We start from the raw sequence: 19,955 nt of genomic DNA, 5'->3' as shown, positions 1-19,955 counted from the left end.
CTCTCTGCCACCTAATCATGTTAGGTGCCAATAGTGAAATCGAACCAAGAATCCTCTCCAATGCTTCTCTCCACTCAATAGAAAGAATAGGATCACAAGCGGAGAATCCAACACCTTTCAATCTTAACCTCTTATGCTACTTGGCAACATTGCATACAAATCATCCCTTACTTCAACACCAACCAATTGTGGTGACTTTATCATCTTCTCCACAACTATGATCAAATTGGCATAATGAAATGCCAAAGCTGAAGCACCTAAAGTACCATTTATTGGCTTCAATAACAAGTAGACTCAAAAAATCACCACACCCCAAATCACCATTCCCATCAAACTTAAAATTTTTTATCAGCCTAAAAATAGGGCAAGTTACCTAAATAAATAGATTAGAAAAAATGTTTACCTGAATATGCAAAACTGGTTCTTGTTACCTGTATGTGCAAAAAGTCATTTCTATGTAAACCGTGGCAACCCACCACGGTTTCAAAACGTACGTAAACCGTGGAGACTCCAGCGGATTATGGTTGAAAAAAATAGAGTGTAAACCGTGGTAGGTCACCACAGTTTACTAAGGAGAAATTGCGTGCATAAACCGTGGAGAGTCACCACGGTTTATGAAGAAATTTGTTTGCACATAAAACCCTGTGGGTCACCACGGTTTATGTGTGTGTGGCTATATAAGTAATCCGTGGAAGGGTAGGACGGATCATTTGGTAAAGAACAAAAAAAAGGAAGTTGTTGTTGTGTTGAGAGGATTTGGCAAAACTTTGGAGGTTTGAAGGAGAAGTGGGTGGTGGAGCCAATGGAGGGTGAGGATCGCTTGTACCGACTAAATGGTGTTGCTCACGTGGCAGGATATATCGACGAAGAGGTTAGTTATTGTTACTGTCGTTATTATTGTTATTAAAATTCATACTAATATAGCAATTGATATTATTAGGGATATTGTTAGTAAAAATATTTTATTATGTTTATTTGTATTGTTATTCTGACTAATGTTATTTACATAAATATTGATATTATTATGGTTACTGTCAATCCAAATGTGAGGCATTTATTAATATTGTCTACTGAATAATGCATATTTTATTATGCTTATTTATCTTGTAAGTCTGGTTAGTAGTATTTTTCTAAAATATTTTGTTATAAATGTAAATATTTTATTGAATAATATTTTTTTCCTGTATTTATATTGTTATAATGAGTGCATAGTATTCGTAGCTTCACGGTGTATTAGACACTAAGAGAATCAATGAATTTAATGTGACGAGTCTAATAATTTTTACGAAAATTATGTTTGGTGTTGTTTGTAATGGTTGTATGTTAAGGGATTTTGTTACCCACGTTTTGCAGCCTAGTAGGGTTATTAGCGCCGTTAGGAGGCAGCAGAATATGCCCTTACATGACCGGATTATATCGTATCTGGAGACTGCCGGCTTGTATCATCTGGCTAGGCTAAACAGTCAGTGGTTCTGGGTTGATGAGTCTCTCCTTAGCGCATTTATTGAGCGGTGGCGTCCGGAGACCCACACGTTCCATATGCCGTTTGGTGAGTGCACAATTACTTTACAGGATGTTGCGTATCAGCTTGGTTTGCCGATTGATGGTGTGCCCGTTAGTGGGTGCTTGACTGAGTTTGAGAATCTGATGGAACACGATAGACCAGCATGGGTGTGGTTTCGGGAGTTGTTCGGGGAGTTACCTCCACAAAGTAAAGTCAAGCAGATGACAGTGTGCTACACATGGTTCCACGAGAGGTTCCGGGTTCTCCCTGCAGATGCTACTGATGAGACCGTGCGTGTATACGCACGCGCTTATATCCTGATGCTGTTGTCGTCTCAGCTGTTTGCAGACAAGAACGCAAACAGGGTTCACCTTCGCTGGTTGCCTTATTTGGCATTGTTGGACGACTTGGGCAGATATAGCTGGGGCTCCACTGCACTGGCCTGGTTGTATAGGTGTCTTTGTCGTGGTACAAACAGGAACGTCGTTAACTTGGCTGGGCCGCTACAGCTACTACAGTCTTGGATTTTCTGGAGGTTTCCCACTCTGAGGCCCACTGGTTTTGACCGGTTCGGGTTTCCTCTTGCTTCCAGGTAGGGTTTAGTATTATCCGTTAATAAATTTTAAATACATCATGTGTTATGGTTTGTTTTGACATCATTTCAATTAAAATTGTAGGTGGACTGAGTTTGTGCCGAGGAATGATGCATGGGCACATAGATTACTTTCCGCACGCCTTGCACTGGATCGGCTGCGTGCCCACGATGTGAGTCATTTATTTATTACTGATACGTGTACTAGTTTTTGTTAAATGTCACTGTCTCAGTAAACTCTGACTGTTTCTATGCAGTTTGTGTGGGAGCCTTATTCTTCTGTTGATGTTGGTGCTGTCATTCATCCGGAGATACTAGCTGACGAGCACCGACGGCTATGGACGGCCGTCACTAGCCTGATATATTTTGCTGCGATCGAGTGGCACCAGGTCAATAGGGTTCTACCCCAGTTCGGGGGTGTTCAGCATCTCCCAGAGCCAGCTCTGAACATAGATTGGCTACATGCGAAGGATGGTAGGGGTGGGGACCGGTGGTTTCCTTCATATTATCAGGAGTGGCACCAGCATTGGGAGGACAGGCTTCGGTCAGTCATATGGGTCGATTGAGTCATGGACCCTGGTCCATCAGCAGAGTACCTGGAGTGGTGGTGCCGTGTGGCGCACAGGTTCCTATCCCCAGATGTAGCATTTCAGGATCCGAGGCCGATTGTGCTGACTGAGGAGGCGCGTCACAGAGGGTCGTCGCAGGCACCTCCTAAAGTGCACGTTTATGACAGACCAGATAACAGACGAGTCGATCGGCGCCGCCGTATAGGGACCCGGACCACCGATCGCGAGTGGAGGGAGTTTGCGGACCGTTTGGAGGAGGATGTTCCTGGAGCTGAGCCTGGGGATGCAGTGGACTACCGTGTTCCTCGACGTAGAGGCAGACAGCCACTTGCGTGGCCTGCCCGTCGAGGTGCGCCTGACAGAGGACCATCCGAGCAGGGGGACGGCAGTCATCACGTGCCCGGTGAGGAGGTAGTTGGATCAGCATCAGCTATGGATCGGCCGACGTTCGAGGTGGGTTCTAGCTCTCAGCTGTTTGGGAACGTTAGCCCACATGCTTTTGCTGAGTTTACTACCGCGGCTGTCGGGATGGACATTGATGATCCTGTTACTCAGTCCGAGTTCTACATGGACATAGCAGACATGCTTAGGGATGATGATGATACCCATTATAGGCCACAGATGCCTGAGGAGCATGCCCAGTTTGTTGATCAGCAGCCCAGGAGTGACGATGTTCAGGCTCAGTTGGCAGTGGACCTCAACGAGCCTGCAGTTTCTCCGTCTGACCCATGGTTTGCGTTAGGAGGGGCACCTGCCTCTGCTTTCAGCGCCGTTCCCGCACAGCCCTCAGCACCAGCGGCAGATCACAGACCTAGGCGTGTGAGGCGTCCTCCTTTGTGTGGTACCGGAGGTCACCTGCTTGGCCAGTTCGACGATGATGACAGTGACACCATTGAGGATTCTGATTAGTTATGTTATATGTTCCTGTCCGTTAGGGACTTTGTTATTTTATGTATTGAGCATGCTACTTAGTGTTTATGGCTTTCAGACTTATGTTAAATGTTATTTTTCTTTTGACCAATCAGTTTGACCGGTTTCAGCTTCTTTGATATGTAGCTCTACGGTTTATATTATAATGCACAATATGAACGATACATTAATAGGTAAAATAACAGGAATTTATTCATCTGAAATTTTTGCATTAGATAAACATGTTGACAGTCACAGACTTAACCAACATACATTACTAACATTATCTAGACCCTGATGCAACTGAAACATCATAGACTGCATAATACACGACATGAGATCTACGCATCCCCTCCACCACTCTGTCTTCGCTGGTGACAGTTCCTCCGCGTATGCCCAGGCTGACGGCATAGTCCACATCGCTTCGGCTGGTTCTCCTGAGACTGATCCATACTTCCACGGATCCTGGTTGCCTTTGGACGACCTTCCTTTGCACGCCGCATATTAGGGTCAGGAATGATGGTAGGCCCAGCATATGGAGGCCATAGTCCTTCAGGGATAGGTGGGAGAAACCCCTCCTTGTAAACGTTGAACACCTCACTCATACGATACACCTCATGAACATATGACGCCCAGTTCAGCCGGGAGTAGGCGCAACACGCAATGGCGTGGCAACAAGGATAATGCAGCGCCTGAAAGTGGCCACAGTCGCATCGGTGATCTTTAAGGGAGACTCTATAGCTGCCCAGGGAGAAGTTGCCGGTTGGTGTTGTCTCCGCGACGGTGTACTCGGACTGCTGCCTGTCATATAATGTCACAGTGAAGCACCTCGAGTCTCTTAGGTTCCGATCAATAGACTTTACCAAGGCCTGACAGAATTCATGCCCAGATCCGAGTTGTGCCTCTGCTGTCTGTCCCCGTACCACAAATAGCTGAGCAAGCCTCCCGTAGGTTGACTTAACCAAAGATGTGACCGGCAGGTTGCGAGTTCCCTTTAGCACGGAGTTCACACATTCACTGATGTTTGTGGTCTTGTGCCCGAACCGTCGACCAGCATCCTCATGTTGGGTCCATTTGTCATACTCCATCCGGTTGGCCCAGTCAAACATTGCTGGATTCTCAGTCCGCATGATGTCAAACCAGTAGTAAAACTCAGCCTCAGTCTTTGCGTAGGCAGCATTCACCAACAGCCTCCTGGAGTCCTTACCTTTGAACGTTAGGGCGAAATTCGCAACCACATGCCTAATACAGTAGGCCTGGAACGCCCGAGGAGGCAGCCACCCAGTCTCAGGTGCCTCAAGCGCTGCCTTGATCCCACTATGCCTGTCAGAGATAACAAGGATACCCTCCTGAGGAGTCACATGCTCTCAGAGATTGGACAAGAAGAATGACCACGACTCTGCATTTTCGCCCTCCACAAGGGCAAATGCTATCGGGAGGATGTTCGAGTTCCCGTCCTGAGCTATCACCAACAGCAGCGTCCCTCCATACTTCCCATACAAGTGGGTACCATCAATACTGACGAGGGGCTTGCAATGCCGGAATGCCTCGATACAGGGTGGAAATGTCCAGAATAGCCGGTGAAAGTACTCGGTGGACTCATCAACCCCACCACCAATCCGAACAGGAGACGTCTTCAGCACCGTGATTGTTCCCGGCATTGTTGCCTGGATCCCTAGCATCCAACGTGGCAACTCCGCGTAAGACTCTTCCCAATCTCCATATATTTCTGTCACTGCCTTCTGCTTAGCCATCCAAACCTTCCTGTAACTAGGCCTGAAACTGTAATCAGCTTCTGTCGCTTGTTGAAGTACCTTTACCGTAACCGCAGCATCTGCCTAACCATAGGAAGAATCCTCGCACAGATAACGTGGTAATCCAGCTGACGGTGATCACTTGAAATAGAAGTTGCGAGGCATGTGTGTGGCCCGTTGTACCTCCTAACCTCCCAAGTCCCCTTTCGTGCACGAAGCGCTACACGAATCAACCAACTACAACCCTTGCCGAATTCCTTGCATTTTCCATGATACTTCAAATGATCCGATTTGATGACTCTGTACTCAACACCTCGCCGGATGCTATAGTCCTTTACACTCAGCACAGCTTCATCTTTACTTTGGAATGATTGCCCAATCTGAAATTCTGCAGAAGATCCCCCCACTATGTTACCACTGTCTTCCTGTTGACCAAGAGCTTCCAAGTTTAGTGTCGAGAAGTGTGGAGGGTAGTGATGAGAACCAGAACTTGCTGGTCTATGCTGCGCATGTGGATCGCCACATCTGTCATCGTCGCTGTCACCATCGATATCAACAGGCTCCTGGTCAGACTCATCGTCACGCATTACATTCTCTACTTGATCAGGTCCACCAAAGTCTTCGATATAAGGTACGAGGCCACCACCGGTGCCCACAACGTGCGGAGGCTCAATGACTGCTGCATTCTCCAAAGGTATAGAACCAACAACTTCCGTTCGGTCTAAATCAGCCGCAAACGAAGGTGATTGAACCGGCGGAAGATACGGTCTGACCGCAGGCATCGAATTAGATGCTCCACCCGCGGCAGCTGGGCAGGGAACTGGCGCGGATGCCCCAGAACTATCGACACCAACCTCCAACTTCGCGAACAACTCATGGATTCTGATCTCCGAAAAACTCCGTACACAGTAGAACAGAACCCTAATATCTTCATCAGCCTTAACTGCAAAGGTTTCATACTGAACACCGGTCGATACAACCGCCATGGGAATCTTGTAGAATAGTTTCTTCACCCACTTGCTACCCAACACGCCAAGCTTCTCCAAGATGCTGTTCTTCAGATCTGACAAAGTCATCGATGACCTGATAAAAATACTTAGTGGTTCTCTGTCGGTAAACTTCACACCTTTTCTTTTGCTTTTTTTTATTTTCCCAGAGCAATGCACTAGGGCAAGAAAACTCTCTTCCTTACTAGCCATTGTGAGAATGATCTCTTATGGAGCTTGAATCACCAACATATATATAGACTTCCTGTCATCATAAACCGTGGTGACCCACAGGGTTTTATGTGCAAACAAATTTCTTCATAAACCGTGGTGACTCTCCACGGTTTATGCACGCAATTTCTCCTTAGTAAACCGTGGTGACTCTCCACGGTTTACACTCTATTTTTTTCAACCATAATCCGCTGTGGGTCTCCACGGTTTACGTACGTTTTGAAACCGTGGTGGGTTGCCATGGTTTACATAGAAATGGCTTTTTGCACATGCAGGTAACAAGAACCAGTTTTGCACATTCAGGTAAACATTTTCTCTAATCTATTTATTTAGGTAACTTGAATAGCATAATTTTACTATTAGAATTTTGATTCGAGGAAAAAACAGTGGCTGAAGCTGATAAACTACGAGACAAATAAGGAACACAATACCTAATTCCAAACATAACCTTAATTATCCTTGCTAACTAGCGGTGACAACGGGGTAGGTAGAGACGGGTTTTTACTCTACTCGATCTTGTTCTGTCTTATAATAACTCGCATAAAACCCACCCCACTCCTACCCGCGGATAATAAAAAGTTGAATCCTAATCCACTTCGCCCCTATTCGCCCCTATAATTATTAAAATTCAATAAATAAAATTAAATTTCAAAATTTATATAACCATCGTCACATACATAACATAAATTAAAATAAAAATTTAAATATTATACAATATTATTAATTATTTTACTAATTATTTTATATATATTATATATTAAAATTATATGTGTTATATATATACCGGGACGAATATTACCTAAATCCGCCCCACCCTGCCCAAGAACCCGTCCCTGTGCAAGACAGATAATTACCCGTCCCGATTGGGTAGGGGCAGAGTGGGTATCCGCGAATTTAAGTGGTGTTGCCATCCCTATTATTAACACAGTGAAAACAAACCTAACAAGCAACAAAACAACACCATCGCATCCACAAAGATTTCTCCTTTAACTCCTTAATCTCTTGCTTCTGTCAGAAAGTCTTTCATTGAAGATCACATAATTTTTTATGATCCTTATTATTAACTAAACAAGGTTCAACATCATCATTATTATTGTTACTACTATGGTTAAGTGCTTTTCTCAACGCACTTTCTAGAATCGAAAGTTCTTTTCAAATTCTATACTTTTTTTTAATTTCCCTAATTGTTACTATGCTTTATTTCAAGAGCATATGAGGGTCTCTACCAGTCTTTGGGTACGAAAGAAGGAGAAAAAGGTATATATAGAATCGCAAAGAGCCGTGAAAGAAGAACGAGAGATTTGGATCAGGTTAAGTGCATAAAGGATAAGGATGGAGAGGTGTTGGCTCAAGAGGAGAAGATTAATGAAAGGTGAAAGAGCTACTTCTACGAGTTATTTAATGAGGGACAGAAGACTCTTCCGAGCCTTGGTCAGTTATGCACAAGGGAAGAAGATCGAAACTTTGACTACTATCGGAGGATCCGAGACTTCGAGGTAAAAGAGGCTCTAAAGCAGATGAAAAATGGCAGGGCAGTAGGACCTGATAATATCCCGATTGAGGTTTGGAAGGGTCTTGGAGAAAAAGGCATCAACTGGTTAACCAAGCTTTTTAATGAGATTTTAAGGTCAAAGAAGATGCCTGATGAGTGGAGAAAGAGCACCTTGATACCTATCTACAAGAATAAGGGGGATATACAAAGTTGCGGAAACTATAGAGGGATCAAACTTATGAGTCATACCATGAAGTTATGGGAAATGGTGATAGAACGGAGGTTGAGAAAAGAGACACAAGTAACAGAGAACCAATTTGGATTTATGCCAGGCAGATCTACCACTGAAGTGATATACCTTTTAAGAAGGATGATGGAGAGGGTAGTAATAAAAGGGATCTACATATGGTGTTTATTGATTTGGAAAAAGCGTATGATAGAGTACCAAGAGAGGTCTTATGGAAGGTTTTAGAAAAGAGGGGAGTAATGATCGCATATATTCGTGCAATTAAAGACATGTATGATGGGCCACAACTAATGTGAAGACTCAAGGTGGTGTGACAGAGGAATTTCCTATTGGTATAGAATTACACCAGGGATCATCCTTAAGTCCATAACTTTTCACATTAGTCTTGGAAGTACTCACAGAGCACATATAAGAGCCTGTGCCATGGTGCATGCTTTTTGCCGATGATATCGCCCTTATGGGAGAGTCAAGGGAAGACATAAATAAGAAGTTGGAGTTATGGAGAGAAGCTCTAGAAGTGTATGGTCTGCGCATAAGCCGTAGCAAGACAGAATATATGGAATGTAAGTTCAATCTGAGAAGGGAAAATCCTAATATAGAGGTGAAGATTGGAGAAAACAGCCTACGGAAAATTAAAAGTTTTAAGTATCTTGGGTGCATCATACAGGATAATGGAGAGATTGAACATGATGTAAATCATAGGATCCAAGCAGGTTGGTCAAAATGGCGGAGTGCATCTGGTTTTATATGTGACAAAAAAGTGCCTTTAAAACTTAAAGGTAAATTCTATCGCACCGCTATAAGACCGGTTATGCTTTATGGTACGGAGTGTTGGGCGGCTAAAAGGGAGCACGAACATAAGTTGAGTGTGGCAGAGATGAAGATGTTGAGATGAATGAGTGGTCATACGTGATTGGATAAAATAAGAAACGAAGATATAAGGGAGAGAGTTGGAGTAGCACCCATTGTGAAAAAGATGGTTGAATCGCGTCTCAGGTGGTTTGGACATGTGAGAAGAAGACCGATAGAACATCCAGTCAAGAGGGTGGATAAGATAGAAGATGGACAAGGGGTAAAAGGCATAGGAAGACCTAAGAAGACCACCCATGAGGTGGTCAAATGAGATCTACATGTAAATAGTCTCTCTATAGACATGATACATGACAGAGTACAATGACATCGTTTGATTCATGTAGCCGACTCCACTTAGTGGAACAAGACTTTGTTGTTGTGGTTGTTGTTTGTTACTATGCTTTATTTGTGAACCAACTCATGTGTTTTTTATTATTTAAATTTATTATTTAGTTCTTCAAGGTTCAGAATATACTTTTTCCATAGAAAAAAACTCTAGAAAACAAATAGTGATCGAAAAACCATGATTTTGGTTTTGGGTTTAGAGCTGAGACAAAGATGATTTCTCAAAACTTTAACTCTGTTTGGATGAGAAATGGGCCAATGGCAAGAATTTTGGGTTATTGTCCTTGTCATATATTAGCATTTCTTTTCATTTTTAAAGTCTCTTTTGTTTTTTGTTTTTTATTTAAATAAAAGATTATATATTTCTCAATTTAAATTATAGTAAACATAATTATGTTCTGTATATTGCCATTGTATCTCAATTTCGTAGGAAGTGTGAGCAAAATTAGAAATATATATTTTTTACTTTATTTTAACAACTACAATGAGTAAAAATTAAAGAAAAAAAGTTGTATGATAATTATTTAGCATTATCAACAAAATTGAGAAAAAAAAAACATGATACGAACAAATCAATTATATAGGTTGAATTCACTTAAATATCGAGTAATATGAAATAGTTTTTATAATTTTAATGTAGTTTTATGTATGTATTAAAAGCATCTCCAACAACTTGAATTTTGAGGTCCTATTTACTATAGTGTCAAGGGAAAGAGTAATTTATCCGTTGGAAAAAAAATAAAGTAATGAAAAACCTTTTCAGAGGATTTTGATAAAGTATAGAAGCAATTAATCTTTTTTTTGCTAACACTTTGTTTGGGGTGGAAAGAAATAGGAAGGAGAAAAATTGAGTGAAAAGAAATAGAAAGGAAAGAAATTGAAGTGAAATTTAATTTCTATGGGTGTGTTTGGATGGAAGAAAAATAAAATGGAAAGATATTAAAAGATAAATAATTTATGTTGTTTGATAATGAATTAAGTTATATAATGACAATATTACCCTCCATATTATATAGTAATGTTATTATGTATATAATTATGTAAATATTTATAAATGTGATTAAATAATAACAACAAAATTTAATTATATTCACTAGCGGCTCAACAGGTACTAACGTGCCTGTTCAGCCGTTTTTCTATTATTTTTAAGAAATTAATTTTATTTTTTTGTTAATATATCATTCACTCTTTAAATTTATTAGATAAATATTTTTTATTTTAATGGTGATGTGACTTTATTTATATCATATTTTATTAAAATTAAAATTACTACAAACCAAAATATAATTAAAAAAATAATGATAATAACATTATTCTGATTCAAAAAGAGTATATATAAACCAAAATACATGTTAGTCACAAAAAAAAAAACCAAAATACATGTTAGTTATTTACAAAAGATAATTTTTACTTAAATATCATGGATATTCATATTTGTCTTCATCTTTTTTAAGTGGTAGGCCAAAATATGAATCTAAATACGAAGAGGTCTTCATTTTTTTATAAATAGTGAAAAATAGGATAAATGAGAATGCTTATTTTTTTTGTTTTTAAATATCAAAATATAAGAATAATTAATAAACAAAATAGGAGAGTATAAAAATTGTGTATCTGAAAAAAATTCTTAAAATTCATCATACATCTTTTTATCAATAACTTTTTTAGGCTTGAAAAACTGTCAGAATTATTGACCATAAAAAATAAATATATAAACCCTTCAAGATTATTCGGTTAACTTTTATGAGTTGTTGAAGTTTCGCTAAAAAAAGTAAGACACAAAGCATTTAAAATTTTTACCCAAATTATCAAATTAACTTTTAGAATGTATAAAATTTATAAATTTAAATTAAATAAGATATTAAACAAATTTATTATGCTGTTATTATGGATAACAAAATCAAAATAAAAATTTAGAAACATTATTTACAAATTAACTATTTATAAATGTTATTAAGTTTAATTATTTATTTTTAATAGTATTTAATTTGAAGTCGATATAAAAATTTATATTCAAAGGACTCTTTATCTTCATGCATAATTCTAATTGATAAAAAATATTTTATTTTTCTTTTTTTAATTTTTTATTTAATTTTTAAAATTTTTTTAATTTCATTATTTTTCAAAATTATTAATTTATAATTTTTATTATATCCCCTTACTATATCAAACACTATTCTTTCTCTTATTATTATTCTCTATACACAAACCTGTCATTGTCTAATTGCCATTATTATATTATTTTGTTCTTTCTCGTTTTTTTCTTCTCTTCACGCCACCGTAATTAATTATCACTAAGTATTTAGATGTTACATTTTTTATATGTTAATCAAATAACCAGTGCCATATGCCAAACAAATGATATTATAGAAGTCAAAATAAATTATATTTTTATAATATAATTCATTTATTTTAGTTTAATTTAAAAATAAAAATTCATGTACTCAAATTTTAAATATAATACTCTGTATAATTAATCATTTAAAAATTAAAAAATAATATTATCCCATATAAAGTAATTTAAAAAAGAAAAAAAAATAAATTTAACAAAATATTAGACTTTTCCAATTCATCATTGATAAGTACAAACATATTTAAAAAAATAAAGAATACATATAAGATGAAAAAAATTAGTTCTTCCTTAGTAATAGAAAAAGATAGAACACTATCTTTGTACGTAAAATATTGGGGACAAATTAAAAAGGTAAAAGAATGATGAAAATATTAATTGGGTAAGTAAATTAAAGAGAAAAAAAATATAAGTGGAAGTTATATGTGAATATAGTAACTGCAATAAAACTAAATGAAATTTGTAACGATGAATGTGATGAAAATTAAAATCGATGGTATTGAAGGTAAAAAAATAATGGCAGCAAAAGACATATAACAAAGTGTATTGAGAAGTAAAAAAAAAAGCAGTAGAATGGATGAAATTATAAAAAAAATAAAAAAGAAATATTTTTTATGATTACAAAAAAAATTCTAATAGAATAATTAGAATGAGGCTAAACTGGTGGTTAGACCATTAAAATACAGTACTCACAAACATACTCAAAACAACACTATACAAACAAAGACTAACATAAAATTAAACAAAACATAATTTAAATGAATACCTCAATATAATAAGATTTATACAAAAAACTATTTATCACCACTGGTTAAACACTTGTTGGTTTCTAATTATTCTTTTTCTCATTTCATATATGATCACGAAAATATACTTTTTGACATCATCTTTACCTAGTTTAAGATGTCACAAAAACTTATTTAAATAATTATTCTGTACAGAGAAGAGTTCATAAGATAAAGGAGAATCAGAAAAAAATAAAAAAAAAAGCAAAAAAAAGAGAAATTGTGGGAATACATAATTGAATAGAAGTTATGCGTGAGTTTTTGTAACTTGTTAGTGAAATTTGTTAATGAAATAAGTAACCGTAAAATATTTTTGAATTATGTTAGTAGGGTTAAAATAAGAAATAAAAAATTAGACACCAAACCCCCATGTTTTGGCATTATATATTGTTATAGATTATAGATACACTCATAAAAATTTTATATTTGTATGATATTATATTAAAAAATTATTAAACTATTTAATAATTGAGATTATAATGATGTAAAGTACATTTAAGATAATATAATAATATCTATGATAATATTATTTAGGCCAATAATAAAAGATTTATTGAATCAAAATTTAAGAAAAAATAAATTATTATTAATTAAATAAATATAAATATATATGATTCCTACCCATATTTGGACCGTATGCTATATTGCTTGAACCAGCTTCGGTGTTATTGTGAGTATCTGGTATATGTAAAAAATTTATTATTAAGATGAAAATAATGTAATTTGATAATTTAAGGGTACACTCAAGAAATAAATTATACATAATTAGTACGTACTAAGAGTCCAGCAACATAGATATATCGTAAAAAATAATTCATATTAAATGTATTAATGAGAAGTATAACTTAGAGTACCTGATATAGAGTATTGTTGAGGAGGTATATTTGTGATATCTTGTAATGGTCCACTTGATGTATTGATTTGTTTTCCTCGTCTAATACTCTCTCGGTAACTGGCACACACCTTCTGGCAAGGTGTTGCTGCCTCTGTTCTTCACTCATATTTTGTCTTCCATTGGTATGTTGTCAACTATAATTAACCAAAGAAATATATAAAAACAGTTCTACACTTTTATTTAATGACGAAAAATAAATTACAGTAGATTTTACATTATATTTAGGCGAAGTAAGAAGAATGCAGGAGAAGATGGAGGAGAAATGAAGGAAATTTTTTCTATTATGGAGAGAAGATATGGAGTAACCAGTGAAGTAAGAGAGATTAAGAGAAAAAATTGGGAATAATATAATTGATGCAGTAACTGATGTCAGAGAAATTAACTGATGCAGTAGTGGAAATTAAGTAGTAGAATTCTGTAACTGATGCAGTAACGTGATGTGAGAGAAATTATCGGGAGAAGTTATATTGACGTGAACGTGAATAGAAATGAAGTAGTAGAATGCTGTAACTAAAAGTAAGTTATTCAAAAGGATAAAAATGGAAAAATAAATTGGACACCAAAAATAAGTTTTTCCATTATATATTGTTATAGATAATATAACAAGTTAGGAATATAATAATAATAATAATAATAATAATAATAATAATAATAATAATAATAATAATAATAATAATAAAAAGAAGTTAGCGTGATCTAATTAGATAAAATATAAATTTTATTTTTGTTTACTACTCATCCCAATACATAAATTGAAAATAATTTCAACAAGAAGAAATATCTAAATCAATAATTACATGTACATGATTTTAAAGAGGCTAACCAATCATCACATAATATCATTTGATTAATATATTATGCCTTATATTACACTTACAAATACACATCAAAGAAGTCTTACATGATAACACGCTAAGGTCAGCTAAAACAAAATATACATATGAAACCAACAAACTTAATACAAGGACCTCTTTGATCAAGTCATTACTAACAGCATAGACTTCTTTGACTAACTCATTACTAATAGCATAGTTAACAATAGTTATAGTTATGAAAGTCACAAAATCATAAAACAGAATATGATAACACTTCAAGAGGTAACATGAATTCAATAATAATAAATCATAGTTATAATATCAACTCAGCGCACACATAATACAACTAATAACTTTATTTGCAAAATTTTTTAAATGAGTGATCAGAGCCCTAATTGATAGTTAGCCCACATTTGAGTAGCTATTTCATCCCTTAATATGGCCCCCCGCCTATAGTCTTCATCTTGTTCATATCGAACTACTTCATCCTCTTCTGGATTATTTTCTTGTAGTTCTCGGTCAACTTGAGCTATGAGATGTGGATCAGGATCTACACCCATTAAAAAGTTATGTAATATGCAACAAGCTACCACAATTTCAATCATAGTTTTAAAGTCATAATGTGGTTCAGTGCCACTTGTGATTATTGCAAATCTTTTCTTTAAAACTCCAAATGACCTTTCGATAACATTTCTCAATGAAGCATGACGAAGATTAAATAATTCCCTTTCATTTTCTGGGCCACGTCTTGCATACTCTTTTAAGTGATACCTTACACCTCGATATGGGGTAATTAATCTATGCTTCGGCATAAATCCAGCATCCCCAAGGTAAAATTTTTCTACAGAATCCATCATTAAAAATGATTAATTTAGTATAATCAGACAAACTACTAATCTTTACTACTAATGAGACAATATAGTTTTATGTACATGCTAACCTCGTGGAAGTTTAAGATTATCATCCCTCGATAATGCATTCTTAAGAACTTTTGCTGTTCTTTCCCCACCTGTTAATACATAAGTGAACTTCATATCAAAATCACATGCAGCTAATACATTCTGTGTCGGCCAGTCTTTTCTCCCTCGAAATTTGGGTTGATCCGCTTAGGATACTTTGACACGAAAATATGTTCCATCTATAGCTCCAATATAGTTCTAAATAATAGTCTATTATTTAATAAAGTAACATGAAATTGTATATATCAATCAAAATTATTTATTCATGTAACTGTACATGTCCATACCTTAAAATAAGGATAAAATCTATGATTGTGAAGGATCGCCGGAGAAATAATGGATGCAGATGGTTGTCGAAGGAATTCATCTTCTAATAAAATGATTGCCCGTAACACAACATGGAAGTGGCGGCTAACAGTTTCTTCAGACCGGTGGTAGAAAAAAGAAACAGTTCTAGTTTTCACATTATGAACTATTATATACAAGAACCTAGCAACTTGCTCCTCTACTGTAACATGTTTTGTATCCCTCACTTGACGTGTTGCTCTTAATTTCTCACACAATTGAAGAAACGCATCAGGGCCCATGCGTAGGATGTCACGACACCTATGAGTTTCTCTTAACTGTTGCATTAAAGTAGCTCGAATTTGTTCTCGCCCAACAATTTATGGGAGATAGATTTGTCAACCCGCGTAGACATAAATCTCAATAAATATAACATGTGCACGATGTAACATATCAGTGTTATTGTGCATAATTTCTATCGTCTTTTCTAATCCTCCCTCAAAACTGTTAATATATGTTCTTGGTTTTCAAGGGTTAACATATTTTCTTGATTATCGACCCCAAACTTAAAGGAAAGGTTTAGTGGGAAATCACAATTAAAGATGTCTTTCATATTGGGGACCAAAAAATTTTCTTCATGATCAGCCTTATCCATTTAACAAGCACTTTGTAGTTTCAAATGTACATATCATAGATTTATAGCACCAACAAAAACAAAAAAAGATAGCATCATATAGTAAGCATAAGCAATGCAGTTAAATAACTAGTATTTATATATATGACCTCCTAATCGAAGAATATAATTAATTGTAAAAGAATCTCAACCAATTAAAAGATAACAATTTTTTATACCTTTCGAAAAAATTTAGCCATAAACTACGTATGAAAGAAAAAATAAAAAAATAAAAAACACAGAATACGAAAGCAAGTAATAGGTGTTAATGTGGTTTTGGGTATAAATTTACATAAAAATAAAAAAATTATAGATATATAGAAAACAGTATTTTAGAAGAAAAGTATTAAACAAGAGACCATATTAAAGATCTTATCTTAGTAGAAAATAAGCAGAAAAATCTAAGCTAAACTTGAATTTGGTCAGAGGCAGCATATGCAAAGTGCCTTGCAACTTTCCAGAGTTATTTGTTGAACTTGAAACAGATAAAGTAATGGACTCTTTGATAGTCATGCCGAAGAAAGATAATTTTTTTTATATATCAAGACTATTTACATGAAGATAGTAATTAATTTGTTATATGTTATATCATAATAAATTAATTTAATCAAATATTTAAGATTGCTTAATGTTTTTTTAGTTGTCCTTTCTATATAAAAAAAATTATTTTAATCAACTTCAACACCTATCCATGTGAGAATTACTTATGAATTTTGTGTATAAGTAAATAAAATAGCTGAATAGTTATAAAAGTGTAGATTATGGAACAAGTTTGCAAACAAGTGCGGTGGAACAAGTTTACTTTGCGCATTACAAGAAACATCGTTAAAATCGACGGAAAAATCGACGGCAAAATGGACAGTGGAGGTGGTCGCTATTAAGCTTGTCGATTTTTCAAAATTCGAATAAAATCGACGGCTTGCCTAGCCGTCGATAATAATTTAATAAAATCGATACCATTTTCGTCTATAATATGAGTTTGATAATTTTACCTTCTTACTAAAATCGACAACGTTGCCGTCGATATTATTATATAAAATCGACGCCTTTTTTGTCGATATTTGATTCAATAAAATCGACAACATTGCCGTCGATATTATTATGTAAAATCGACGCCATTTTTGTCGATATTTGATTCAATAAAATCGACACAACTGCCGTCAATTTAATTATTTAGATACCGACAAATTCTTTGTCTATATGTCTATTTTAAATTTAAAAAGCGACAACGTTACCGTCGATTTTATTAGCTATATTTTTTTAATTATTTTTTTATTTGAAAAATAGTAAATAATTAATGCAAATAAACTTTTAAATATAGAAATAAAATTTATATAGAATATTAAATAACAAGACAAATAAATTTTTAAATATAAAAACAAATGTATTTGCTCATAACAGCGAGAAAAATGTATCTTGACAGGAAATCAGAGGCTAGTCTCTGCATGTCAACCATAAATTACAACAATAATTTAGATATGTTCACAACTGATCTCTCTCTCTCTCTCTCTCTCTCTCTCTCTCTCTATTTCTCTCTCTCTCTCTCTACTTCACCACATTAAAGCATATCTTGCTAACATAGATAAAAGGTCTTCCAGAAATTTAAAGAATGAACTAAACCTGTATCTCTTTAGGAAATGTGGCACTGAATAGCGTAATTTGTCTTACACCTGGAGGGGGCATATCCATTTGTTCAACAATCTTCCTTATTTGTGGCTCAAAACCCATATCCAGCATCCTATCTGCCTCATCTAGTGCAAGATATCTGATCATCTGAAGTGAAACTCTAGCTCTCTCCAGCAAATCTACCAGTCTTCTAGGAGTTGCGACGAGAATGTCCACCCCCTTCTCAAGATCTCGTAGCTGGAAAATTCATAACTTATTAGTGAGATATATATATCAGATACTAAATGTTCATACTGCCATTGATAAGTAAGATATTACATTATGGGCTATACAGCATCTAGACTCTAGCCTATAAATTGGATCAATTCAGCCAAATTTGCAGCAAGAACAAAAGCACACCAGCTATAGTGACATGTTTATAAAATTTCCAGATACTCTCAAACTATGATTGGTAATTTATGGCTAATTAGCACATCTTCACATTTTCAAAGAAACTGTAGTTCATAAACACTCATACCCTATCTCATTAGGTGGAGAACATAGATCATTCAATGGAGCAACTACGACAAAAATTGAAGCATCTATCAAAAATAGCATCAATAGTAGCATAACTAATCCTAGGTAAAAGAGAACAGAGAACCAAAAAAAGATAAACAATTGAAAAGAAACCTGATGGTTTATTGGAGCTCCGCCATAAGCAACAACCACCTTAACCCCTATTTGATATGCAAACTTCCTAGCCTCTTCATGTATCTGAAACCAAATCACAACATTTCCCATATATTTTCACTGCAAAACTGCACCAAATTTAAATATGTCCAATTATAGGTATATGCAAAATTACACAGATTATTATGTTATAGGTATAAACTGCACATTATTCTGCCCTATATACAAATGAATTAATAGACTAATAATTAAGAACATAAGCATATGGCTGTATGGTAGACCTTCTCGGTCGAGCAGGATCACTCGAAGAAGCTCAAGAACTAATTAAGGACATGCCTATGAGGCCAAACTTGGCCGTATTAGGATCTTTTCTTGCTGCTTGCAAAGTTCACAAAAATGTGCATAAACGATTCACTTTATCAGTAAAAAATCTATATTTTATCAGTAAAAAAGTTATAGACACATGACATCTGTAAGAGAGGCGTAGTCAAGCAGATATGCTAGGCATATAGATTAAAACAAAATAAGTAAAACCTAAACTGCATTACTCATGTGCCAAAAGCACAAAAGAGGAAGAAGGGGGAAAATAGCCACAGACATTGGCAATTTTAGGTCATGGATATCAGTAACATCAAACTAAAAAGGACATATGCTCCAACATTTATTTGTTAGTTTAAATATGCTCCAACTAATTGTAGCACCAACAACAATTAGTTTAAATATGCATCAGTTGATGGATTATAAAAGAACACAAGTTGCTACAGTTAGAATCAGACACAGTATATAAATGCAATGCAAGGATGAAAAAGTCTGATAGACCTCATTGAAGTGTCTTATTAACAGATTTTTTGTAATTCTGCCAATGCCAGAACCGCAATCTGGAATTCAATATATTGCTTATTAGATCTCCCATGAATAAAAAATTCAACATTTAAAGCAGTTATACATTCCATGAAAGCAGGTCTCTTTCCCTAACACACTAAAAAGGAGGAGTGAGTACCAAGAGCAACAAGTGGTTGGTGTCTAGCATCAGCTGGAAAACGTTCAGACAAAATAATCTTCAAAAACTCCTCACTGCATTTGATATCAGGTTTGTTCACATTTGCAAACCCTCCCAATACCCCATCCATGGATGCCTCAACACCCTGCTCACACAATCCAGACAAAGCATAAAAATAAAAACAAAAAATCACTACAAGCACTAAACACTATCCAATAATAGTTCATTCATAACCTTCCCATGATAAACCCAGTAATAAAAAAGCATAAAGGAATTGAATTTAGCTGAGATATCATAGAAGGGAATGGAGGAAAGGTACCTCCCAATAGGAGGCTGAACACACTCGCAAGCAATCTTGATGAGCATAAACGCTTCACTTTCAAACCCTTCACCAATAATAAACTTATCAATTGCACTATA

At 35.6% G+C, this 19,955-nt stretch overlaps 1 protein-coding gene across 1 annotated transcript; it reads left to right on the top strand.

The window, feature by feature from the left end:
• Positions 1–188: 188 nt before the first annotated feature.
• Positions 189–3,706, top strand: LOC112779027 (serine/threonine-protein phosphatase 7 long form homolog). Its single transcript, XM_025823289.2, has 4 exons — positions 189–871; positions 1,354–2,096; positions 2,182–2,269; positions 2,354–3,706. Exons 1-4 carry the CDS (start codon positions 803–805, stop codon positions 2,660–2,662), a joined length of 1,209 nt encoding a protein of 402 aa, XP_025679074.1. The 5' UTR covers positions 189–802; the 3' UTR covers positions 2,663–3,706.
• Positions 3,707–19,955: the final 16,249 nt, after the last annotated feature.

The sequence above is a fragment of the Arachis hypogaea genome, chromosome 19, assembly GCF_003086295.3.
Source record: "Arachis hypogaea cultivar Tifrunner chromosome 19, arahy.Tifrunner.gnm2.J5K5, whole genome shotgun sequence".
Taxonomy (NCBI): Eukaryota; Viridiplantae; Streptophyta; class Magnoliopsida; order Fabales; family Fabaceae; genus Arachis; species Arachis hypogaea.
Note: the sequence above shows the minus strand (reverse complement) of the source record. Positions and strands in the feature narration are given on the sequence as shown.

Excerpts from the sequence above, each read along its gene's own strand:
- LOC112779027 (XM_025823289.2), top strand. The coding sequence starts at position 803 with ATGGAGGGTGAGGATCGCTTGTACCGACTAAATGGTGTTGCTCACGTG. Across the intron at positions 872-1,353 it reads CAGGATATATCGACGAAGAG|CCTAGTAGGGTTATTAGCGC; the intron begins GTTAGTTATTGT and ends CACGTTTTGCAG. Across the intron at positions 2,097-2,181 it reads GGGTTTCCTCTTGCTTCCAG|GTGGACTGAGTTTGTGCCGA; the intron begins GTAGGGTTTAGT and ends TTAAAATTGTAG.